Source organism: Jaculus jaculus, chromosome 5 (genome assembly GCF_020740685.1).
Source record: "Jaculus jaculus isolate mJacJac1 chromosome 5, mJacJac1.mat.Y.cur, whole genome shotgun sequence".
Classification (NCBI taxonomy): Eukaryota; Metazoa; Chordata; class Mammalia; order Rodentia; family Dipodidae; genus Jaculus; species Jaculus jaculus.
The window spans coordinates 44,764,908-44,784,785 of record NC_059106.1 but is presented as its reverse complement, the minus strand read 5'-3'; the positions used below and the strand labels follow the sequence as shown (position 1 = coordinate 44,784,785).

At 39.0% G+C, this 19,878-nt stretch overlaps 1 protein-coding gene across 12 annotated transcripts in view; it reads right to left on the bottom strand.

Annotated features, from left to right (window-relative positions):
• The window catches only part of Kif1b (kinesin family member 1B), a 191,339-nt gene that overhangs the window by 90,665 nt on the left and 80,796 nt on the right, over nt 1-19,878 (bottom strand). For 11 of the 12 annotated variants that reach the window (XM_045150524.1, XM_045150532.1, XM_045150528.1 and 8 more), the window contains 5 exons: nt 16,488-16,567; nt 15,912-16,018; nt 15,021-15,104; nt 14,195-14,375; nt 14,009-14,081 (listed from right to left, as the gene is read on the bottom strand). In XM_045150524.1, coding sequence (XP_045006459.1) covers nt 14,009-14,081; nt 14,195-14,375; nt 15,021-15,104; nt 15,912-16,018; nt 16,488-16,567 — 525 coding nt within the window. Of the gene's footprint in view, nt 1-1,372; nt 6,367-14,008; nt 14,082-14,194; nt 14,376-15,020; nt 15,105-15,911; nt 16,019-16,487; nt 16,568-19,878 lie in introns of those variants that run through there. The other variant, XM_045150536.1, reaches the window with a different exon arrangement.

Genomic DNA, 19,878 nt, shown 5'->3' with positions numbered 1-19,878 from the left:
TATGAGTTTGAGGTTATTTTGAGACTACATAGTGAATTCCAGGCTAGCCTGGGCTACAGCGAGACCCTACCTTAAAGAAACAAAACAAGAGCTGGGGAAATGGCTTAGTGGTTAAGGTGTTTGTCTGCGAAGTCTAAGGACCCAGGTTCAATTCCCAAGGACTCATGTAAGCCAGATGCACAAAGGGCATCTCAAATAAATAAATAAATAAATAAATAAAATATTTTAAAAAACAATTTAAACATGAGAAAACTTTTTACAAAATATTTTGTTTACTTGACAGAGAGAGAGTGAGCACACCAGGGCCTTTAGCCACTGCAAATGAATGCCAGATACACGTGCCACCATGTTCATCCTGTGGCTCACATGGATTCTAGGGAATCAAACCTGGGTCCTTAGGCTTTGCAGAGAAGTGCCTTAATTGCTAAGCCATCTTTCCAGCCCTGGGAAAAGATTTTAAGAGAAATGTAGCATAAGAGATGACTTAAGGATCCCATATAAGACAATCCTTTCTTTTCTAATTACTTAGTTAATTAATGTAAGTGGGGGCACTTGAGGGTCTCTTTCTATTGTATAGAGAACACAAATCCTTGCACTATTTTTTGCATTGACTTTACATTGATAGCTAGGGAATTAATCCCAAGCTAGCAGACTTTGCAAGCAAGTGCCTTTAAGCAACAAACCATGTTCTCAGCTTTTCTTTCTTTCCTTTTCTTCCTTCCTTTTTAAATCAACTAATTAATTTTTGGGAGGGGGGTGGCACTGGAGATGGAATCCGGGGCCTTGTAATTGTGAGGTAGGTGATAGCATACTACTAGGCAACATCCCCTAGCCCAGAATTTTATAAAATAGAAAATGACAACAAATGCAAAAGGTTCAGAATAATCAAGACCATGAAGATTTTTTTTTTTTTTTTCCCAAGGCAGGGTCTTAATCTAGCCAAGGATGACCTGGAACATACTCTATAGTCCCAGGCTGGCCTTGAACTCACAGCTATCCTCCTACCTCTGCCTCCCAAATGCTGGGATTAAAGGTGTACACCACCATGAATGGCCAAGAAATATTTTTCAAATGGTTTACATAACTGTCTTCAAATGGACAAGTAATAAGTACAAGTCAAAAGTAGGGTTAATTTGTATTACCTTATTTCACTTTTCCTTCCTCCCACAAAGAGAGAAATAAAACTTCAAGGAAGGGCGTGGTGGCACATGTCTTTAACCCCAGGACTTGAAAGGCAGAGGTAGGAGGATCATCAAGAGTTCAAGGCCACCCTGAGACTACATAGTGATTCCAGTCAGCCTGGGCTACAGTGAGACCCTACCTCATAAACCAAAAAGCAACAACAAAAAAGCTTAAAAAAAAAATCACAATCTTGAAAGTAAGGATTTCAATTTTTATTGAACAAGGACTTTATTTTTTGACATTACAAACTAACTTTCCCTTTCAGAAAAGGCAGGCCTTATGCTGAAGATAATATTCAAGCATTGTTTTAAGAAATTGAGGGAAAAATCCACAGTTCATTAACAAGATTCACAACTTCTGTTTACAGTAATAATAGAAGGAAAACCAATACATTTCACAACCAAAAGTGGTCCAAACTAAATATACCTAAAACAGATTTTAAAATCTGGAAAAGATGACTGAAAATTGCTTATAATAATTTTGGCTGTAACCCACACTTGCTTTGCATTATACCTAAGAAGACTTCTTCATTCAGGTATACCAGACCACAGGCAGCTTTCTCTCCTACCAATCTCTTGTAAAATATTAAGGCAACAGAAAAGGACCAGTAAGGCACTGGGTAGAGCAGCTTACTGTGGGAAGCCCATGTAACTTCCTATAGTCCAGCAGAATTTAAAAATGCGGGCTCTGGTGTGACAAACTCAGTGTTGTGTTTTGTTTTTAGCATCCTATGCCTAAAACATATAAGGTCACACTTTAAGTCACTTCAATTATAAACAATTCCAAGCCATTATATTATCAAAGGAAAAATAAATGGCTGTCCTTGAAAAAAATTAAAAGAAGTAAAGGAAATACACTTTGGTTTAAATTTATTGAATAGAATGTCTTAACTCTCCACAGAATAGTATTCTTGCAAATTACTCCAATTAATTACGACTCCTCTATATTCCCATTAGTGCCAGATCATTATATAATTTCACCAGCATAAGTACTTTTTTCATTTCATTATGGTAACCCTAGGAGTGTTTCCATAATATAATAATGCTTTAATGATTACCATTTCTCTTTAGTCTCATAGTATTTAAGCTTGGGAGGGGGGACACCACCAGGTCTAAAACCAAGCTCAGTCTGGTGGCAGAGACCTATAGTTCTAGCAATTTGGAAAGCTAAGGCAGAAGGATCACAAGCTTGAAGTTAGGCAATAGGGAGAACTTATCTCAAAAAAAGAAAAAAAGTAATAAGGGCTCACAAAACATGGCACTATATACTTGTATGGTGAGAGATTCAATGAAATAATTTTATGCATACAGAGTTATTTTCTAGGATAAGCATCTGCTCTGAAATACATGAAAGGACAGCTCTAGCAGCCAACCAAATGAAGTTTCTTTCCTGGCTGTCTATGAAATCAAGGGCCCCTTTGGATATCTAAACATTTCCACAATATGAGGACATCTAGATCAGCAGATGAAAAACAAATCTAATTCTTTGGAATATCCATGTGGGCATACTCCTTGCCAAAGATTTAATTTGTATGTGGACTCTTCAGTCTAGTATCACCTACTTGCCTAATTAGTGTCACCTAATTCCTCATTTTAGTGGGAAAGAGAAACATGTGTCTAACTAGACTAAAAGGCCACTAAAAAATGAAAATGAGAGTCCATCTTTTTTGTTTGTTTTTGTTTTACGAGGTAGGGTCTCACTCTAGCCCAGGCTTACCTGGAATTCACTATGTAGTCTCAGGGTGGCCTCAAACTTAAGGCAATACTCCTATCTCTGCTTCCTAAGTGCTGGGATTAAAGGTGTGCACCACCACGCCTGGCTGAGAGTCCATTTTAGTTATTCAGTTGGAACCTAATTAATTCTTTTTAATACTAGAAAATAAATTTTTTGCAAAAAAGGAATAGTATGCCTAAAGAGGACGGAAGGAGGACAACTGTGGGTGTAAACAGATGCATTAAGTAATCAGAAGTAGCCTACCAAGTACATTCAAACCAAATAGCACAGGGGAGTGTCATCTCAATGAAGTCAACACACAAGGTAAACTTCATTCACCCATGTCTAATCTGCCATAACAACTTCCACTGAAGACTGTAACTGTTCTATGAAAGCAAAAAAAAAGTAATAATAAAAAAATAAAAACCCTCTAAAAGCTTTCTTTTTCAGGGAAAAAAGTTAGCTGTAAGCAACCTCTTGTGTGTTAAGAAAGCATCTTCTTAGAAGCAAAGAAAAAAAAATACTACAATTAAAAATAATGTGTTCTAATAAAGCGAAGTGTCCACAAGCAAGGAAAACAACCACCACACAATCACAATCTTGAAGGCTTCCTTAAGTGGGAATTGCCATCTTGGCTGAATTTTCACACCATTTGGAAGACAAGTGTTTTGACAGATGAGTCAGTATGGTTTAGGTATCTTCAACATCAACACTGTGAAGTCAGATAATCTCTGGCTCTTCATTCTGCTTCTTAGACAACTTAAGAGACGAAGAAGGATGTAGAAAACAATTCTTTTCTTCCCATTAAAATCCACCTTTTTTGGTAGGACTCTCCACCAAGGCAGATTGCAACCACACACTGAAATGAGGTATTACACAGTAGCTGTTCATCAGGACTTCTCTTTCCTTGCTTGAGTGACTGTGAGCTGTTGACCAAAGAATAGTCTACTATATATCATCTCTTTACTCCAGACCTGACTGAAGTTAATTTTTATTTATCATCTTATCGACTACTAGAAAAAAAAGAAAAAAGATTTGTTTGTTTTAGCCTTCTCCCATGTCCTATCTCTTCCTTCTCATCAAATAATGTCCTTACAAACTTATATACATTGCTCAGAGCACTCAAATTTTTTGTTGGTATTTCTGTTGGTATAATTTTGGTGAATACTGTGTGTGTATGTGTGTGTGTGTGCACGCGCGCGTGCGTGCACGTATGTGTGTGTGTAAGAGACAGGGAGAAATGGTACATTGAAATGCAAATCATAAACAGAAACCCAGACATATAACCATTTCAAAGATTTTAGAATTATGACAAACTTCATATACATTGACATGTTTTCAACTATATAATCAGTTTTATATAAAATAAAGAATAAGATGATGATATAGAAAATGCACAGCTGTGTAAGACAAAATGTGTCCGAAGACATTTATCTTGGGCTGATGAAAACTCCAATTATATAGAATGAAAAGAAATCATGGATGAGAAGTTCAAAGTTGTGTCCACAAAGTTGTATGCTATTTTTTTTCAACCAATTTCTAACATTTATGGGGGGAATACGAGGCATTTATTCTACATATCAAATTCCCCTTTTCAGTGGCTGTATAAAAACAAGAGTCAGGTCTTTTTGGATATCAGATCAATTTCCAAGTACTACAAAAAGCTAATAAACTTACACTAAACAAGACAAATTAGTGTAAGTATACTGATCGTTGAGACACCAAAGGAGGAGAAAAATCTTAGAAAAAAAGGGGGCTTCAATGTTTTATCCACAATTCCAACAACTGCCCACTTATGATACATAAGCAAAAGGGATGTGTTGGAACGTTCACCAGTGTTTTATATTTTAACAATAAAAAGGTTAATATTTGTGGAAACACATTAAAATCATAATGTAATGTAAATAGTAGGCACCAATACAGGCCATCAGCTAACAGTAACACTGCCTGTTTCCTACACTATGATTTCAAGTTTATCCAGCAATTTGCTTATACTGTAGTTTCTCGACCAGCTTTGAGATTGGGTGCTGAAAACTGTCTCCTCATCCTTGGAGGTGTCACAAACTGGTTACAGTGGTTGGACTTGTCAGCCTGCTTCTGACAAGAATTGGCTGTACTGCCCTCTGACTGACTTCCAGTGTTATAATTACAGTAAGACTGACGGTGCTGGTGAATGTGGCGCTTGGCCTGGAAAGTCTGCAGATCAGCACTGGGGTGACCACCGTGGGAGTTTAATGACTCCGAGGAGGCAGTTGCCTGGCAGCGCACACTTTTCGGTTGGCCATTATTGAGAGAATTGCTTCTCCAACGTAGCTGAGGTGGTTGTGGTTGATTAATATGCTGTTTGCTCACTTGGATGTGATCTTGACTTCTCATGCCCTGAGAGGCCCATGGTAACTGGGGTTCCTTAGATGCTACCTTACCCCCTTTTTCTTGGCTCTCCTCTTTATTTCCTTTCTTTCCTTCTTCACCTTTTGGAATTCTAAGCTCAATAACCTCATCTTCTGTGATAATGATGTGTGTCCCAGGGCTCCAAGAGTTTCTGTGTTTAGGGTTGCTCTTAAAGGGGAAGCGGGGCTTCCGGTTCTCAGGAGGGATGAACCTATGAGGTACGTTCTGCCGACGAAGCTGCTTCGTTATCTCCTGCTGTTGCAAGTTCTTAAACCGAATTTGCTCCTGTCTCATCCAACGCAGACGTCCACGTCTAAAAGCTGGATCCCCATTCATGAGCTGAGAAACACGTTCTTCTTTGTCAAGTTCTCCACTATCTCCTTTACGAACATCATTCTCAAAGGTGCTATTAACCCCAGCACCATCAGCCTCCTTTGGTTTCTGATTTCCTTGACTTTTCTGTTCCTGAGATCCAATCAGTGGCAAGACTTTCTCCATTTTGAGCATTTTATTTCTTAAGACTTTGATTTCTTCATCTTTCATGTTATTTTGTTTTTTAACTTCCTGCAAAATATCTTCTAGCTTGTCTATGTGCACCTTGAGGTCATCTACATCTGTCCCACCTTTACTAGTAGCCATCATGTCTTCAATTTTCTCATCCCCGACACCAACAGTGTCCCAGACATCCCTGGCCACTGCCCTCCAGGAGTCTCGCTCGTTGGGATCTTTCTTCCCATACATGGCACAAAGCTCTTTCATCTTAACAATGGCTAATGCTTCAATCTCCTGCCGACTATGCCTAAAGTCGTTGAGAGCAACCTCATAGCAAATCTCTTTAACCGCCTGAATTTTCAGATCCGAGATGGTAACCCACTTGGAATCTTTACTCAGACGCCTTCTCTGAGGGATCTGATACATTTTAATTGGTTCTCGTTTCTTCCCACTGCTGGGGAGGCCACATTTTTTAACAATGGTTTGCAACTTGCTAGGAGGTAGCTTTTCTCTCAAAGAAGTAATCAGTTTCCAGCTCTCTTCACAGGACCTCTTGTCAGAATCATCCCCGCTATCAGAATCCGCGTCCTTTGGGAAAACAAAATAAAAAAATGGCCCCAAAATAACCAAAATTAAAATGTAAAAAATGAAAATCAAACTGAAGAAAAAGCAAGCAAAAAGACCTTAACCAAATTAAAAACAAAAAACCCTAAAAAGCAACCAAAAATCCCAAATCAAAAACAAACCCTAAATGATGTTGAAGTCTTATTAAAACATATGCATATGTCAAGTACTACAAAGGTAAAGACTTACTTATTATTACTAATTCAAATTTCCATTTTTGGGTTAAGTGATGAAATATGCAACCAAATTAGTTGAAGGGTTGAGCCACATAGTCTCTCACTCTAGCGCTACAAGAAGTCAGCACTCTAGGGTGAAATATTGTCTCCACTATCTTAAGAAAGTGCAGTAAAACCTACAGCCCACACATGCTAGCCACCCATACAGCCAGTTCCCCACATTTGCCTTGGTTATTGCTGTTGCTTCTTCCAGAATCTCCTTCCCCCATGAGTGAGCACCGGTGCCATACAAAGATGTGATCAGCAGGCAGATTAACAAAGGTTAGTAAGGCTGTAGGACGGCAAGTTTTGTTTAGCTTTACTAAAAAGAGCAACCCTAGAAAAAAGTTAGATATGAAAGTAGAAAAAGAAGCAAACAGAGATGCTGTTAAAAGTGCTAAGAATTCCTATTCACAGAACATATAAGGCTCTTATCAACCAAAGCTTTTTCTGTTGGGTGACAAGGGTTCTGAAGCTACTCTTTCCACATGATCCTGGGATTTGCTATCTGCTCTTGCATGTTGAGTTTATCAATATCACTGCACTCTTAAAGTTGTTACCCAGAGAACAAGGAAGCAAGATAAAAGGATCCTACTTTATTTTTGCTTTCCACACACTTAAGCCAAAAACATCTCACTTATAAAATTTAAGAAATAAATTAACAGGAAAAAACGAAGTTAGGCAAATATTCTTCCATTATATATAATAAAAAATTCTTGGGCTGGAGATATTGCTTAGTGGTTAAGGCATTTGCCTGCAGCCAAAGGATCCAGCTCAATTCTCCAGGACCCACATGAGACATGCACAACGGGGCACATGAGTCTGGAGTTTGTCTGCAGTGGCTGGATACCCTGGCGTGCCCATTCTCTCTCGCTCTCTCTCAAGTAAATAAATAAATAAATAAATAAAATGTTTAAAACTATTTTTTAAAAAACTTTTGGACTTGAGCAATTAAGTCTCTTGCATACAAAGCCAAAGGACCCAGGTTCAATTCCCTAGGACCCACGTAAACCAGATACAGAAGGTAGCATGCACATCTGGAGTTTGTTTGCAGCGACTGGATGCCCTAGTGTACCCATTCTCTCCCTCCCTCCCTCCCTCCCTCCCTCCCTCTCTCTCTCTCTCTCTCTCTCTCCCCCCCCCCCCACCCGCCTCTTTCCCTTTCCCAAATAAATAAAACTAAAACTAAAAATTAAAAAAAAAAATTCTCCAAGCTGGGCATGGCGGTGCTTGGCGGCGCACAGATTTAATACCAGCACCCAGGAAGCAGAGGTAGGGGGACTGCTATGATTTTGAGGCCACCCTGGGCTAGAGTGAGAGCCTATCTTGAAAAACAACAACCAAAAAAAAAAGTAATAGTATATTTGTGGTAGTTTGATTCAGGTGTCCCCCATAAACTTAGGTGTTCTGAATGCTAGATTCCCAGCTGATGGACATTTGGGAATTAATGCCTCCTGGAGGGAGTGTATTGTTGGAGGCGGGCTTATGGGTGTTATAGCCAGTTTCCCTATGCCAGTGTTTGGCACACTCCCCTGTTGCTATGGTCCACCTTATGTTGGTCAGGGATGATGTCCACCCTCTGCTCATGTCATCACTTTCCCTGCCATCGTGGAGCTTCCCCTCAAGCCTGTAAGCCAAAATAAACCTCTTTCCCACAAGCTGCTTTGGTTGAGTGATTTCTACCAGCAATGCGAACCTGACTGCAGCAATACTTAAAAAAATTTTGTTGGTACTTAAGGAAAATGCTCTACAACTGAGCTACATTCCCTAGTATGTTAGTATAATACCTTAGAAACTAGCTTCACACCAGTAATTTCATTACTCAGGAACCTGAGGCAGGAGGATTGCCACAAATTCAAGGCCAGCCTAGGCTACAGTATGAGACTGCAGAGAGAAAGAGAACAAAAAAGTGAGAGAGAGAGAATTTAAGAGATATTTTCTATCTAGAAAGCTCATGGCATTTCCAGCTATTTGAGGCATATCACTTCCAATATCCATTTAAGAGCACAATGATTATTCTCTGTAAATATAATGAATCCACCTGAATTCTGTCTTTCAGCTCTCTGCACCATTACCTCTTTTCAAAAAATTGGTTTTGGAGGGGTGGCTTAGTGGTTAAGGTGTTTGCCTGCAGAGCCAAAGGACCCAGGTTCGATTCCCCAGGACCCACCTTAGCCAGATGCACAAGGGGGCATACACATCTGGAGTTCATTTGCAATGGCTGGAGGCCCTAGCATGCCTATTCATTCTCATTCTCTCTCTCTTTCTCTCTCCCCCTCTTTCTCTGTCAAATAATAATAATAATAATAATAATAATAATAATAATTCCAGTTTAAAAACTTGTTTTTGGAGCTGGGTGTGGTGGTACATGCCTTTAATCCCAGCACTTGGGAGGCAGAAATAGAGGAGGATTGCAATGAGTTCAAGGCCATCCTGAGACTACACAGTGAATTCCAGGTCAGCCTGGGCTACAGCGGAGACCCTACCTCTAAACCCCTCTCCAAAATATTTTTCCTAAGGCCTAAAAGAGCACCTTGGCTTCACAACAACTTAGTTTCAAGGGCTATATGGACAATAAGCAATTGTTTATTGTTATTGTTATTATTACTGTTATTATTTATTTGCAAGCAGAGAGAGATAGAAGAGAAACAAACAAAGAGAATGGGCACCCTGAGGCCTTCAACCACTGCAAATGGACTCCAGATGCATGTGCCACTTTGTGCATCTGCCTTTATGTGGGTACTGGGGAATTGAACTCCGGTTGTTAGGCTTTGTAGGTAAGTGCCTTAACTGCTGAGCTATCTCTCCAGCCCAATAAGCAATTGTTTTTAACTAACACAAGTAAAATTTTTATTATTATTATTATTATTATTTTCAGACAGTGACTTGCTATGTAGCCCAGGCTGGTCTGCAACTCACTATGACGCTCAATCAGTGCCTCACAAGCAAGTCTTGGTAACAAAGATCTGTATGGAAGCCTTAAATTGTGGCTCATGCCTTCAATCCCAGCACTTAGGAAGCTGAGGTAGAAGTAAATATGGCTATGAGTTCAAGGCTGGGCTGAGCTATTGTGTCAGTTCCAGGTTAACCTGGGCTAAAGTCTAGAGTGAAATCCTGACTCCAAAAAACCAAAAAGAGCAATACTGAATTTAGGATTCCACATGTAACATGATTATAAAGAATTTTTATGCAGGCAATAAAAATTGTTGGGAAAAGAAGATACTCATTAGATTAGTGGTTCAAGATAGTGTAATAAATGAAAATATTGTTACCTGTTAGTTTTCTCAATTAAAAAGAAGAACTGATAGCTGGCTGTGGTGGCACATGCCTTTAGTCCCAGCACTTGGGAGACAGGTCACAGGATCGCCACGAGTTTGAGGCCACCCTGAGGCTACACAGTGAATTCCAGGTCAGCCTGAGCTACAGTGAAACTGTACCTCGAAAAACCAAAAAAAAAAAAAAAGGAACTGAAATTGATTTAGAGTATGTTGTTTCCTAGACACAAAGTAGAGTGACTTTCTAGGGAATAAAAAAAAAATCTTTTAATAATAATATGACTTTTGGACTTAAAGATGTTGCTATTGATTTATACATTTCTTTTTTAGATTTATGCAAATGAGAAAGAGACTGGAAACCCATGAAAATGCAAGCACAGAAAGAACAGGTGCAAGACAGCACTACCTGTGGGGAAATGCTCAGATGCAGGAATGTGGAGTGCATTAAAGTGACCATTACCACAGAAAACTTATGACTCTGAATTCTAACTTTAATACTATTGTTATGTAAAAAAATTAATATGCATAATAAACATTATATATTTACTACCAACTGTTATTCATAAATAATTTACAAATATTTAATGAAAATAATACCTTTGTAGCTCCTCAATCTTTACTCACAGAGCATATTAGAAACATGTGTACTGGGCTGAAGAGATGGCTTAGTGGTTAAAGTTGTTTGCCTGCAAAGCCTAAGGATCCAGGTTCAATTTCCAGTACCCACACACAGGTGACACACGTGTCTAGAGCTTGTTTGCAGTGGCTGGAGGCCTTGGCACAACCACTCTCTCTCTTTCTCTATCTGTACCTTTCTCTCTCTAATAAATATACATACATACACACACACACACACACACACACACACACATTTTAAAGAAATATATGTACTGAGGCTGGGTGTGGTGGAGAACACTTTTAATCCTAGCACTCAGGAAGCTGGGGTAGGAAGATTGCTATGAGCTTGAGGCCACCCTGAGACTACATAGTGATAGTGAATTCCAGGTCAGCCTGAGCTACAGTGGGACCCTACTTCAAAACAAAAAAAAAGAAATGTATGTATTGGTTGACAAATAGAGAGTTATAAATAACTCCTTGTCCTTCAGTATTATCATTGGTGCATAATCTTTAGGTTAAAATATTAGAAATCAGGGCTGGAGAGATGGCTTAGCGGTTAAGCGCTTGCCTGTGAAGCCTAAGGACCCCGGTTCGAGGCTCGGTTCCCCAGGTCCCACGTTAGCCAGATGCACAAGGGGGCGCACATGTCTGGAGTTCGTTTGCAGGGGCTGGAAGCCCTGGCGCGCCCATTCTCTCCCTCTTCCTCTGTCTTTCTCTCTGTCTGTCGCTCTCAAATAAATAAATAAAAAATGACCAAAAAAATATTATAAAATATTAGAAATCAGTTTCACTTGAGGTCAAGAAACTTAAGTAGAACAGACTGCTGGACTTGTGGGAGGAAGGAAAGCAACTTCTTATAATGAGTTGCTTCTGAAATCCTAGCTTACTTTTTTTTTTTTTTTTTTTTAAGGTAGGGTCTCACTCTAGCTCAGGCGGACGTAGAATTCACTACAGAGTCTCAGGGTAGCCTCAAACTCATGGTGATCCTCCTACCTCTGCCTCCCAAATGCTGGGATTAAACTTGTGTGCCACCATGCCCGGCCTACCTTACTTTTATATACACAGACAAATGACAACCAGAACCAAGATTACCTGTAGACTATGAGTGTCCCCTAAAAACTAAGATTAAGTATATACTAAAGGCAATTACATTCTCTTTATTATTATTATTATTATTTTGTTTCTTTTTTTCTCCCAGTTCTTGGGATTGAATTCAGGGCCTCTTGTATGCTTAGAAAGCCCTATATCACTGACCAACACCCTCAACCCCTTTTAGTTTTGTTTTATAATTTAGAGGCAAGGATCTTGATAAATTACCCAGATTGGCCTTGAACTTGCAATCCTGACTCAATCTCCCAAGTAGGTGGGATTACAGGTGCATGCTACTATGTCTGGATGAATGATGTCTTTATTTAAGGGCATAGAATGAGTATCAACTTTTGGTAATGGAGAGAGAACCAGACATCATTATTCTCTTTACGCCTAGTTACTCAAAGTGTGATCCCAAGACCAGTATAGCACTGGTATCATCTGGGAACTTGTTAGAAATTGAGAACCACAGGTCCTACCCCAGACCTATATAACTCTCAGGTAGCAGAGAAGCACTGTTCCTATAAAACACTGAACTAAATTGGAAGACCCAAGTTTAAGTTTAAGCCTCAGACCCACGATTTAACATGTATGTAAGAAAGGGCAAGATAGCTTCTGTTTGTTTGTTTTTGAAGTAGGGTCTCAACTCTAGCCAGGCTGACCTGGAGCTCTGCCTCCCAAATGCTGGGGTTAAAGGCATGCACCACCATGCCCAACAAGATAGCATTTTTTTTTTTAGCCTAGTTTCCTCAACTATAAACTAGAGACAGTAGTATAATATGTTGTTTAATCACATACCCACCCAAAACAGTTGTTTTGAGAATCAGATACAATGATGGATGTTAAAGCTCCTTGTAAATTACAAAGCACCAAACAAATACAAGGCTGGTATTGTTAATACTAAATAGCACTTAGTTATGCCTGTCCTTCTTGATCTCATAGACTATCAGAGGCATGTTATTAAATTATACTACATTATTAAGATAAAAGGTTCCTTTATGTGTCACAAACCTCTCAAGCCCTAATCACATGGTCACTAAATCTTTAGGTTTTCATTAAAGTTAAAGCCAAGTTGACCTCCTAGAGAGGCTCTATCTGTAACACTGGCATTATTTTGCTCCAAACTCTTGATTTATTCTTACAATCCATACTTTGGGGGCTTTACTATAATTTTCAAGATAACGAACTAGCAAGTTTAATTCACTGTCAAGCCCGAGAACCGAGTTGCCCTGGGAAAGGTTGCTTTTGCTGTGCCTTAGGCATTTATGGACCATTATGCAATAACTCTTTCTCCAAAGCACAGAACACAGCTGTATAAAGCTATAATTTATATTTGTATGTTGTGCTAAGGGAAGTAGCCAGTGTTCTCAGCTTTTCCCTTAATGTCCCCTTATCTTAAAAGAAGACTACCATGAAGAAATGAGACCATCCAAATGTTAATTACACTCTTTTCTCACATATCAAACGAATGCTGAGAAATTATTTACAACCAGGGCATTTTTAACCAAAACTATCTGGCTTTAAAAGTGATATTCACTTATAGGTCAACTTACTTATTCATAAGACTCATATTTTTTTAAATCAGACCCAGGAAATGGATTACCATCCCAAAATGCTAAGGCATTACAGCTGGGACTGCAAACTAATTTTCCAGCTGCAGTTCTTTTCTCAACCCAGAGTCAGTAGCTTCCCTCCTGTCTGAGATGAGTGTGCAATTCCTGCTCCCAGCTACCACACATGCCACTGAGAACCTTATTGAGAATTAAGGCTCCATGCAGGGGAACAGAAGAGGATTAACACATGCAACTTTGCAGAAACACTTTTAGACACAGTATAACAAAAAAATAAAAATAAAAAAATTTAAAAATAGGAGCGAGAGAGAAGGAGAGAGGAGGGAAAAAAAAAAAAAAAAAAACCTCCTAGCACCAGAACAGTCCCAAAGTCAGCCCAAGAGCAGAGAATTAGTACTATAAGGTGATCAGAAACAAAACCAAGGCAAACTCCCACCAAATTCAATATTCAGTTATTACCATTAAAAGGATCACTACTGATGAAAATTGAAAATTCAAAAACACTACGAAAAGGCAAAGGCGCCATAAAAGCTCTCATTATTTCCTCAAAAAAGGATTTTTTTTAAAGAAATAAAAGGCATAAAATAGTACCTTTATGGGCAGTTTTTCACTATTATTGTCTCCTCAAAAAAGGATAGATTTTATTTTAAGAAATAAAAGGCGTGAAATAATACCTCTAAGGGCAGTTTTTTTTTGGACTCAGACTACCAGGATATAAAAGATAGATTTCCAAATGGGAAATGAAAGAATAGTGTGTGGCACCAATAAGCTCATCTGTGGAAGGTGTGGGAGCAGCTGCACTTCTCTAATAAGTGGCATGTTCAGGACAGATTCCTACCAGTCTCTGCTGCTCCAAGAGAAGATCTGCTTCTTCCTTCTCCTTTTTGTACAGGATCTCCATTTCCTGTAGCCTAGAAGTAAAACAAAGACAAAAAACAAAACAAGAATAAGTTGTGATGTCACCAGCTGCTTTATAAAAGCTATGTGTTTTAGAGTCACATGGGCTGCATTACTTATGGGTTACCTTTTTTCCATCTCCTGTTTCATATCAATTCCTTGTTTTTCCAGAAGCTCTCTCTGAGCAAATGTCCAGTCCACAGGCTCAGAGGGAGTCTCAGCGGAGGGAGTCTTCTCCCGCTCAGCACGGGCTTGCTCAGGGTGGGTAAAACGAAAAACATGGTTTTTACCCATGATGATTCGGTTTCCTGGCACAAAACAAAACAGAGAGCCCTATTAAGAAATGAATGAATATATGCATGAATGCATGTATGAATCAATCTTCCAGTGATGGTATCACATCCAGTACCATATGAATAGTGACAAGTACTCTATCACTGAGCTACATCCCTAGGTCCAAGAAATTATTTTTTTAAATGTATAGTATTTAGTTTTAAAAACATTAATCTTGCTGGACATGGTGGTGCACCCCTTTAATCCCAGTACTGAGGAGGCTGAGGTAGGATCACCATGAGTTCAAGGCTACCCTGAAACTACATAGTAAATTCCAGGACAGCCTGGATTAGACAGAGCAAAACCCTACCCTGAAAAACCAACACAAACAAACAAACATTAATCTTGCCAGGTATGGTGGTACATGCTTTTAATATCTGCACTTGGGAGGCTAAGGCAGGAGGATCATAAGTTTGAGGACAGTCCAAGTTACACAGGGAAATCCTGTCTCAAAGAAACAATCTCACTCTTTTAATGTAAGGAGACAGTTCTTAGAGTTTGACAAGAAAATAAATCCTAATATTGACTATCACTTTAGCTTCTAAAAAGCACTAAGATGACAATTGCTCACACAAGCCAAGTATACAATGCTAAAGACTTCTAGCCTCTTTTGTCCTTACCTGAGCGCAACTGAACAGGCTGGGCCACTCTCTTGCCGTTCACGTATGTTTCTGAGCGCTCACAAGGCTCTAACGTCACAACAACTAGGAGGAATACAAACTCATGTCACCACCACAAACTAGTGGAATCAAATAGTGGAAAAAAGTTGACTATTAGGACTCATGGTAAGTAGAATAAATTCCTGAAGCCAATCAGGTGACTGAAGTATCTATGAATCAGTTCCTTTTGTTTTTTGTTTTTAGTTCCAATACAAGAGGCTACTGGGGGCTATGGGACATTTAATTAAATCTCACAAGCTTCAAATGACAGAAAATACTACTTTTGGTAATATCTGACAGTTTGGTAATTAAAACTGAAGTAAAGCATAAATCTTAGTGTGAGAACATAAATAATAATCAAAGTGAACATCTTGCCTGATAAAGAATTTTATACGAAGCCAGTGCCCTACCATGAAAATACTATTAGATTGATGTCTTTTTGTTAATAAGCTGAGGGTGAGGGGGTCAAGATTGACTTTTTCTTCCCTTCACAATAAAGATTAATTCTACTGGGTTAACATTACAGTTCTTTAAATATCCTATTATCCAGAATATTTATTAGCCTCTTACTTTTCTACGAAATAATTATATTCAAGACCAAGCCTTAATGCTTATGTCCTGCTCAATTCTTGGCAGTAACAAAAGGGCTCCTTTTGTTCATGCTATTTTCATGTAAAGTAGCTATGTCTGTCCTTGCATTTATAAGCAATCCAAGTTTCTCCACTTTCAATATTAGTTTACACAAGAAAGTACCACACTAAGACAGACAGACAGGGAATCCCATGTGTTATGGAGTTCTCATAGTACAGAATAAAAAAAATTGCTAGACAAGCTCAAATCAGGAACTCTCACCTTCACCAGTGTTGTTTCTCTCACTCCGGAAGATACAATGCTCCTCTTTAATGTGGGCCCCACTCAGCACTATGTCCTGGCGTCGCTCAGCATCTGCTTGGCCAACTCTGAATAGAAGACAAAGTGTTTCCCAGGGAAATTCTGACACAAAAAGCACTGACAAACAATAAACTTCTTTTCCAAAACAATATCCTTTGGTATATACAAAAAAAGTGCCGCCTTTTGCATCAGCTTTGGACTACTGTTCTCATGTATGATGAATCTTCCTACATGATAATGAGAAACCTAGGAGCACAATGCAGTGGTATAATTCAGACACCAAAGAAAGATGGAGCATCTAAAGAATTTCTAGACATGAAAACAGAAAAGTTTTATTTAGGACCTTCTAGGAAAAACTAAATTTTAATTGGGTCCACTTAACATACAAATTGGGAAAAGGAGAAAAAAGAATTTAGAATTATTTCAGAAAGAAGAAACAGTGAATCACTATAATGATCTTCTGGACAATTTCCCTTTAGTTATCAATCATCTAGGAGAAAAGAAAATACTAATGACTCATGCCAAAAACAAAGCTACCTTGTAATTCCATCCTTGATGTAATAAAGCAGGCATTCAGACATTAGTGGGTCCTCATTAAGGTTAACAAGATGTGGGGTCTGAAAAAGATTACAGATTATCAGTTTGGAGCAAGGTACCATGATAGTGGTTCATCAACAAAGGCCCACAGGGGACCAGGCTTCTCATATTCCCCACAGTGTCTGAAAAGGGCATACTTCTATTACTAATTGCAATTCTATATTACAGAGAACACACTCTCTAAACTGGACCAGTGCATCTTACTTAAGAACACAGTTCTGGGATAAAGACAAGCAGATGATGAGGTCAAAGCACAGGAAACACAGAGGAAAAATTAAAAAAGATGGATTCTTAGATGAGTTGAATATAATTTTTGTAATTACCAAGGTAAAAAAGTTCTCCCAAAAATAAGTTTTCAAGCTTCCACTTACTTTTTCTTTTCTTCTCCTTCTCTCTCTCTTTTGTGAACCAGGATCTCATGTATCCCAGACCAGCTTCGAATTTGCTATGTAGCTAAGGATGACCTTAAACTGCTTATCTTCCTCTCTTGCCTTGACTTCTGGATGCAAGGATTATAGGTCCAAGCCACTATACCTGGTTTATGCAGTGCTGGTAACTGAACCCAAAGGCTTTATGCATGCTAAGAACATCGACTGAACTGCATTCTCAACACTACTTTTAAATTTATTTATTTATTTATTTATTTTGAGGTAGGGTCTCACTTTCAGCTCAGGCTGACCTGGAATTCTCTATGTAGTCTCAGGGTAGCCTCAAACTCACCGTGATCCTCCTACCTCTGCCTCCCAAGTGCTAGGATTAAAGGCGTGTACCACCACACCTGGCTTGTTTTCATTTATTTTTATTAAAATATTTGTACATCCCCTGACATTTCTAATTATAAATTTTTGGGGTCCTAGTTATTGTGTTTAATTTACTAGTTTTTAAAGAAAAATAAAATAAAATTACTGACATCCAACAACATAAGCATCTCTAAAAGTTCTTAATCTAACACTAAGGTTTCTAAAATCTTTAAAAAACCAACCTTTTTTGGTGAAAAGACCCCACTGGAATCCAAAAATAAGTCACATACATGGTCCTGGGGCCAAAATCTACTCAAGATAGTGCCAGCAAGTATGAAAGAATGAAAGAAGAGTCAGATAAATGGGTAAACATAAGAAAGTGCCAAAGATGGTTAAAAAGAAGTCAGACAGCTTCTACCTCTTCACTAATATCTACCTTTGTAGTTTAAGAAATGAACTGGTTTGACACAATCAAAGTTTCCACAGGCAGAATTCTTTAAAAACCCACTGGGGGTGAGCAGGCAGGAGAGATGTCTGTTATTAAAGGTGCTTGTTAGCAAAGCCTGAAGGCCAGGGTTTGATTGCCCAGCCACCTACATAAAACCAGACACAAAAAGTGGCACAAGTGTCTAGCAATGGTTTGCAGGGACATGAGACCCTGCCCCAACCCCAACAAGTAAGTAAGTAAATAAATAAATAAATAATTTTAAAACCTAGCTGGTGTGGTGGCACACACCTTTAATCCCAGCACTCAGGAGGCAGAGGTATGAGGATCGCCATGAGTTCAAGGCCACCCTGAGACTACATAGTGAATTCCAGGTCAGCCTGGGCTAGAGTGAGACCCTACCTTGAAAGACTAAAAAAAAAGGGGGGGGGAGGACCTAAGATAAGGAAATCTCACCAGGCATGGTGGTACATGCCTTTAATCCCAGCATTTAGAAGGCAGAGGTAGGAGGATCATTGTGTGTTCCAGGAGAGCCTAAGGACTACATAGTGAATTGCAGGTCAGCCTGGTCTACAGGAAGACCCTACCTTGAAAAACCAAAAAATAAAAAAAGAATCTCAAGAACAGTTGTAAAACTGAGTTCTTAAATGTGGTCAATCTCTCTTTCTCTCTTTCCTGAGGAAGTATAGCAAGTTAAAGCAAGATGGGTGAAATAAAAAGCAAGAGAGCTTCCTTCAGAAGTACAGATTTCATTTTGCAATTCTTTTGCTATCTTTATTACAACACTTCAATATTTGTTCAAATTATTTATATTAAATACCATCATATTTTTATTTGTTGTTACAAAAATTTTCCCTATACTTTTTCTTGCAGTACTAAGGCTCAAACCTAAGTCTTTACACATATTAGACAAGTGTTCTACTAGTGAGTTAAACCTCCCGTCTGTCCTGTACTTTTTAAAAAAATTATTTTCAGGGCTGGAGAGATGGCTTAGCGGTTAAGCGCTTGCCTGTGAAGCCTAAGGACCCCGGTTCGAGGCTCGGTTCCCCAGGTCCCACGTTAGCCAGATGCACAAGGGGGCGCACGCGTCTGGAGTTCGTTTGCAGAGCCTGGAAGCCCTGGTGTGCCCATTCTCTCTCTCCCTCTATCTGTCTTTCTCTATGTGTCTGTTGCTCTCAAATAAATAAATAAATAATATTAAAAAAATACTTTAAAAGAAAATTATTTTCAGAGAGAGACAGACACAGAGAGAGAGAATGGGCACAACAGGGCCTCTAACCACTGCAAACAAACTCCAGATGCATGTGCAGTTAAGGCACTTGCCTGCAAAGCCTAAGAACCCAGGTTCAATTTCCTAGTACCCACAAGAGCCAGACGCACAAGGTGGCACATGTATCTGGAGTTCATTTGCAGTGGTAAGAGGCTCTGTTGAGACCATTTTCTTTTTTTCTCTGCTTCTTTTTCTCTCTCTCTCAAATAAATAAATATTTTAAAAAACACTCTTAGTTATATATAAGAGCACAGTCTAAATCCTATCAAAACTGTAACTAGCCAGGTTAGCCTGGGCTAGATTGAGACTCTACACTGAAAAACAAAAGAACAAAAGAACAACAACAACAAACAAAAACATTAACTGGGGGCTGGAAAGATTGCTTAGCAGTTAAGGCATTTGCCTGCAAAGCCAAAGGACCTTGGTTTGATTCCCCAGGACCCACATAAGCCAGATGCACAAGGTGGCACATGCGTCTGGAGTTCATTTACAGTGGCTGGAGGACCTCCCTCCCCCCCGCACTCTCTGTCAAATAAAATAAATAAATAAATAATTTTAAAAAAACAGTAATGTTCTCTTTCTCTCTCTCTCTTTCAGGGGTGAAAAAAAAAGGTCTGGAAAGACTGCTTAGCAGTTAAGGCGCTTGCCTGAGAAGCCTAAGAAGGTATGTTCGAATCTCTAGGTCCTATGTAGCCAGATGCAGTTACACACACATACAATGTCATACATGCACACAAAGGGGTGCATGTGTCTGGAGCTCATTCACAGCAGCTGAAAGGCCCTGGCGTGCCTGGTCTCTCTCTCTCTTAAAAATTAAAAAAAAAAAAATCTGTAACAGCTAAAATCTCTACAATATAAGAATCTGTATGAAGGGTT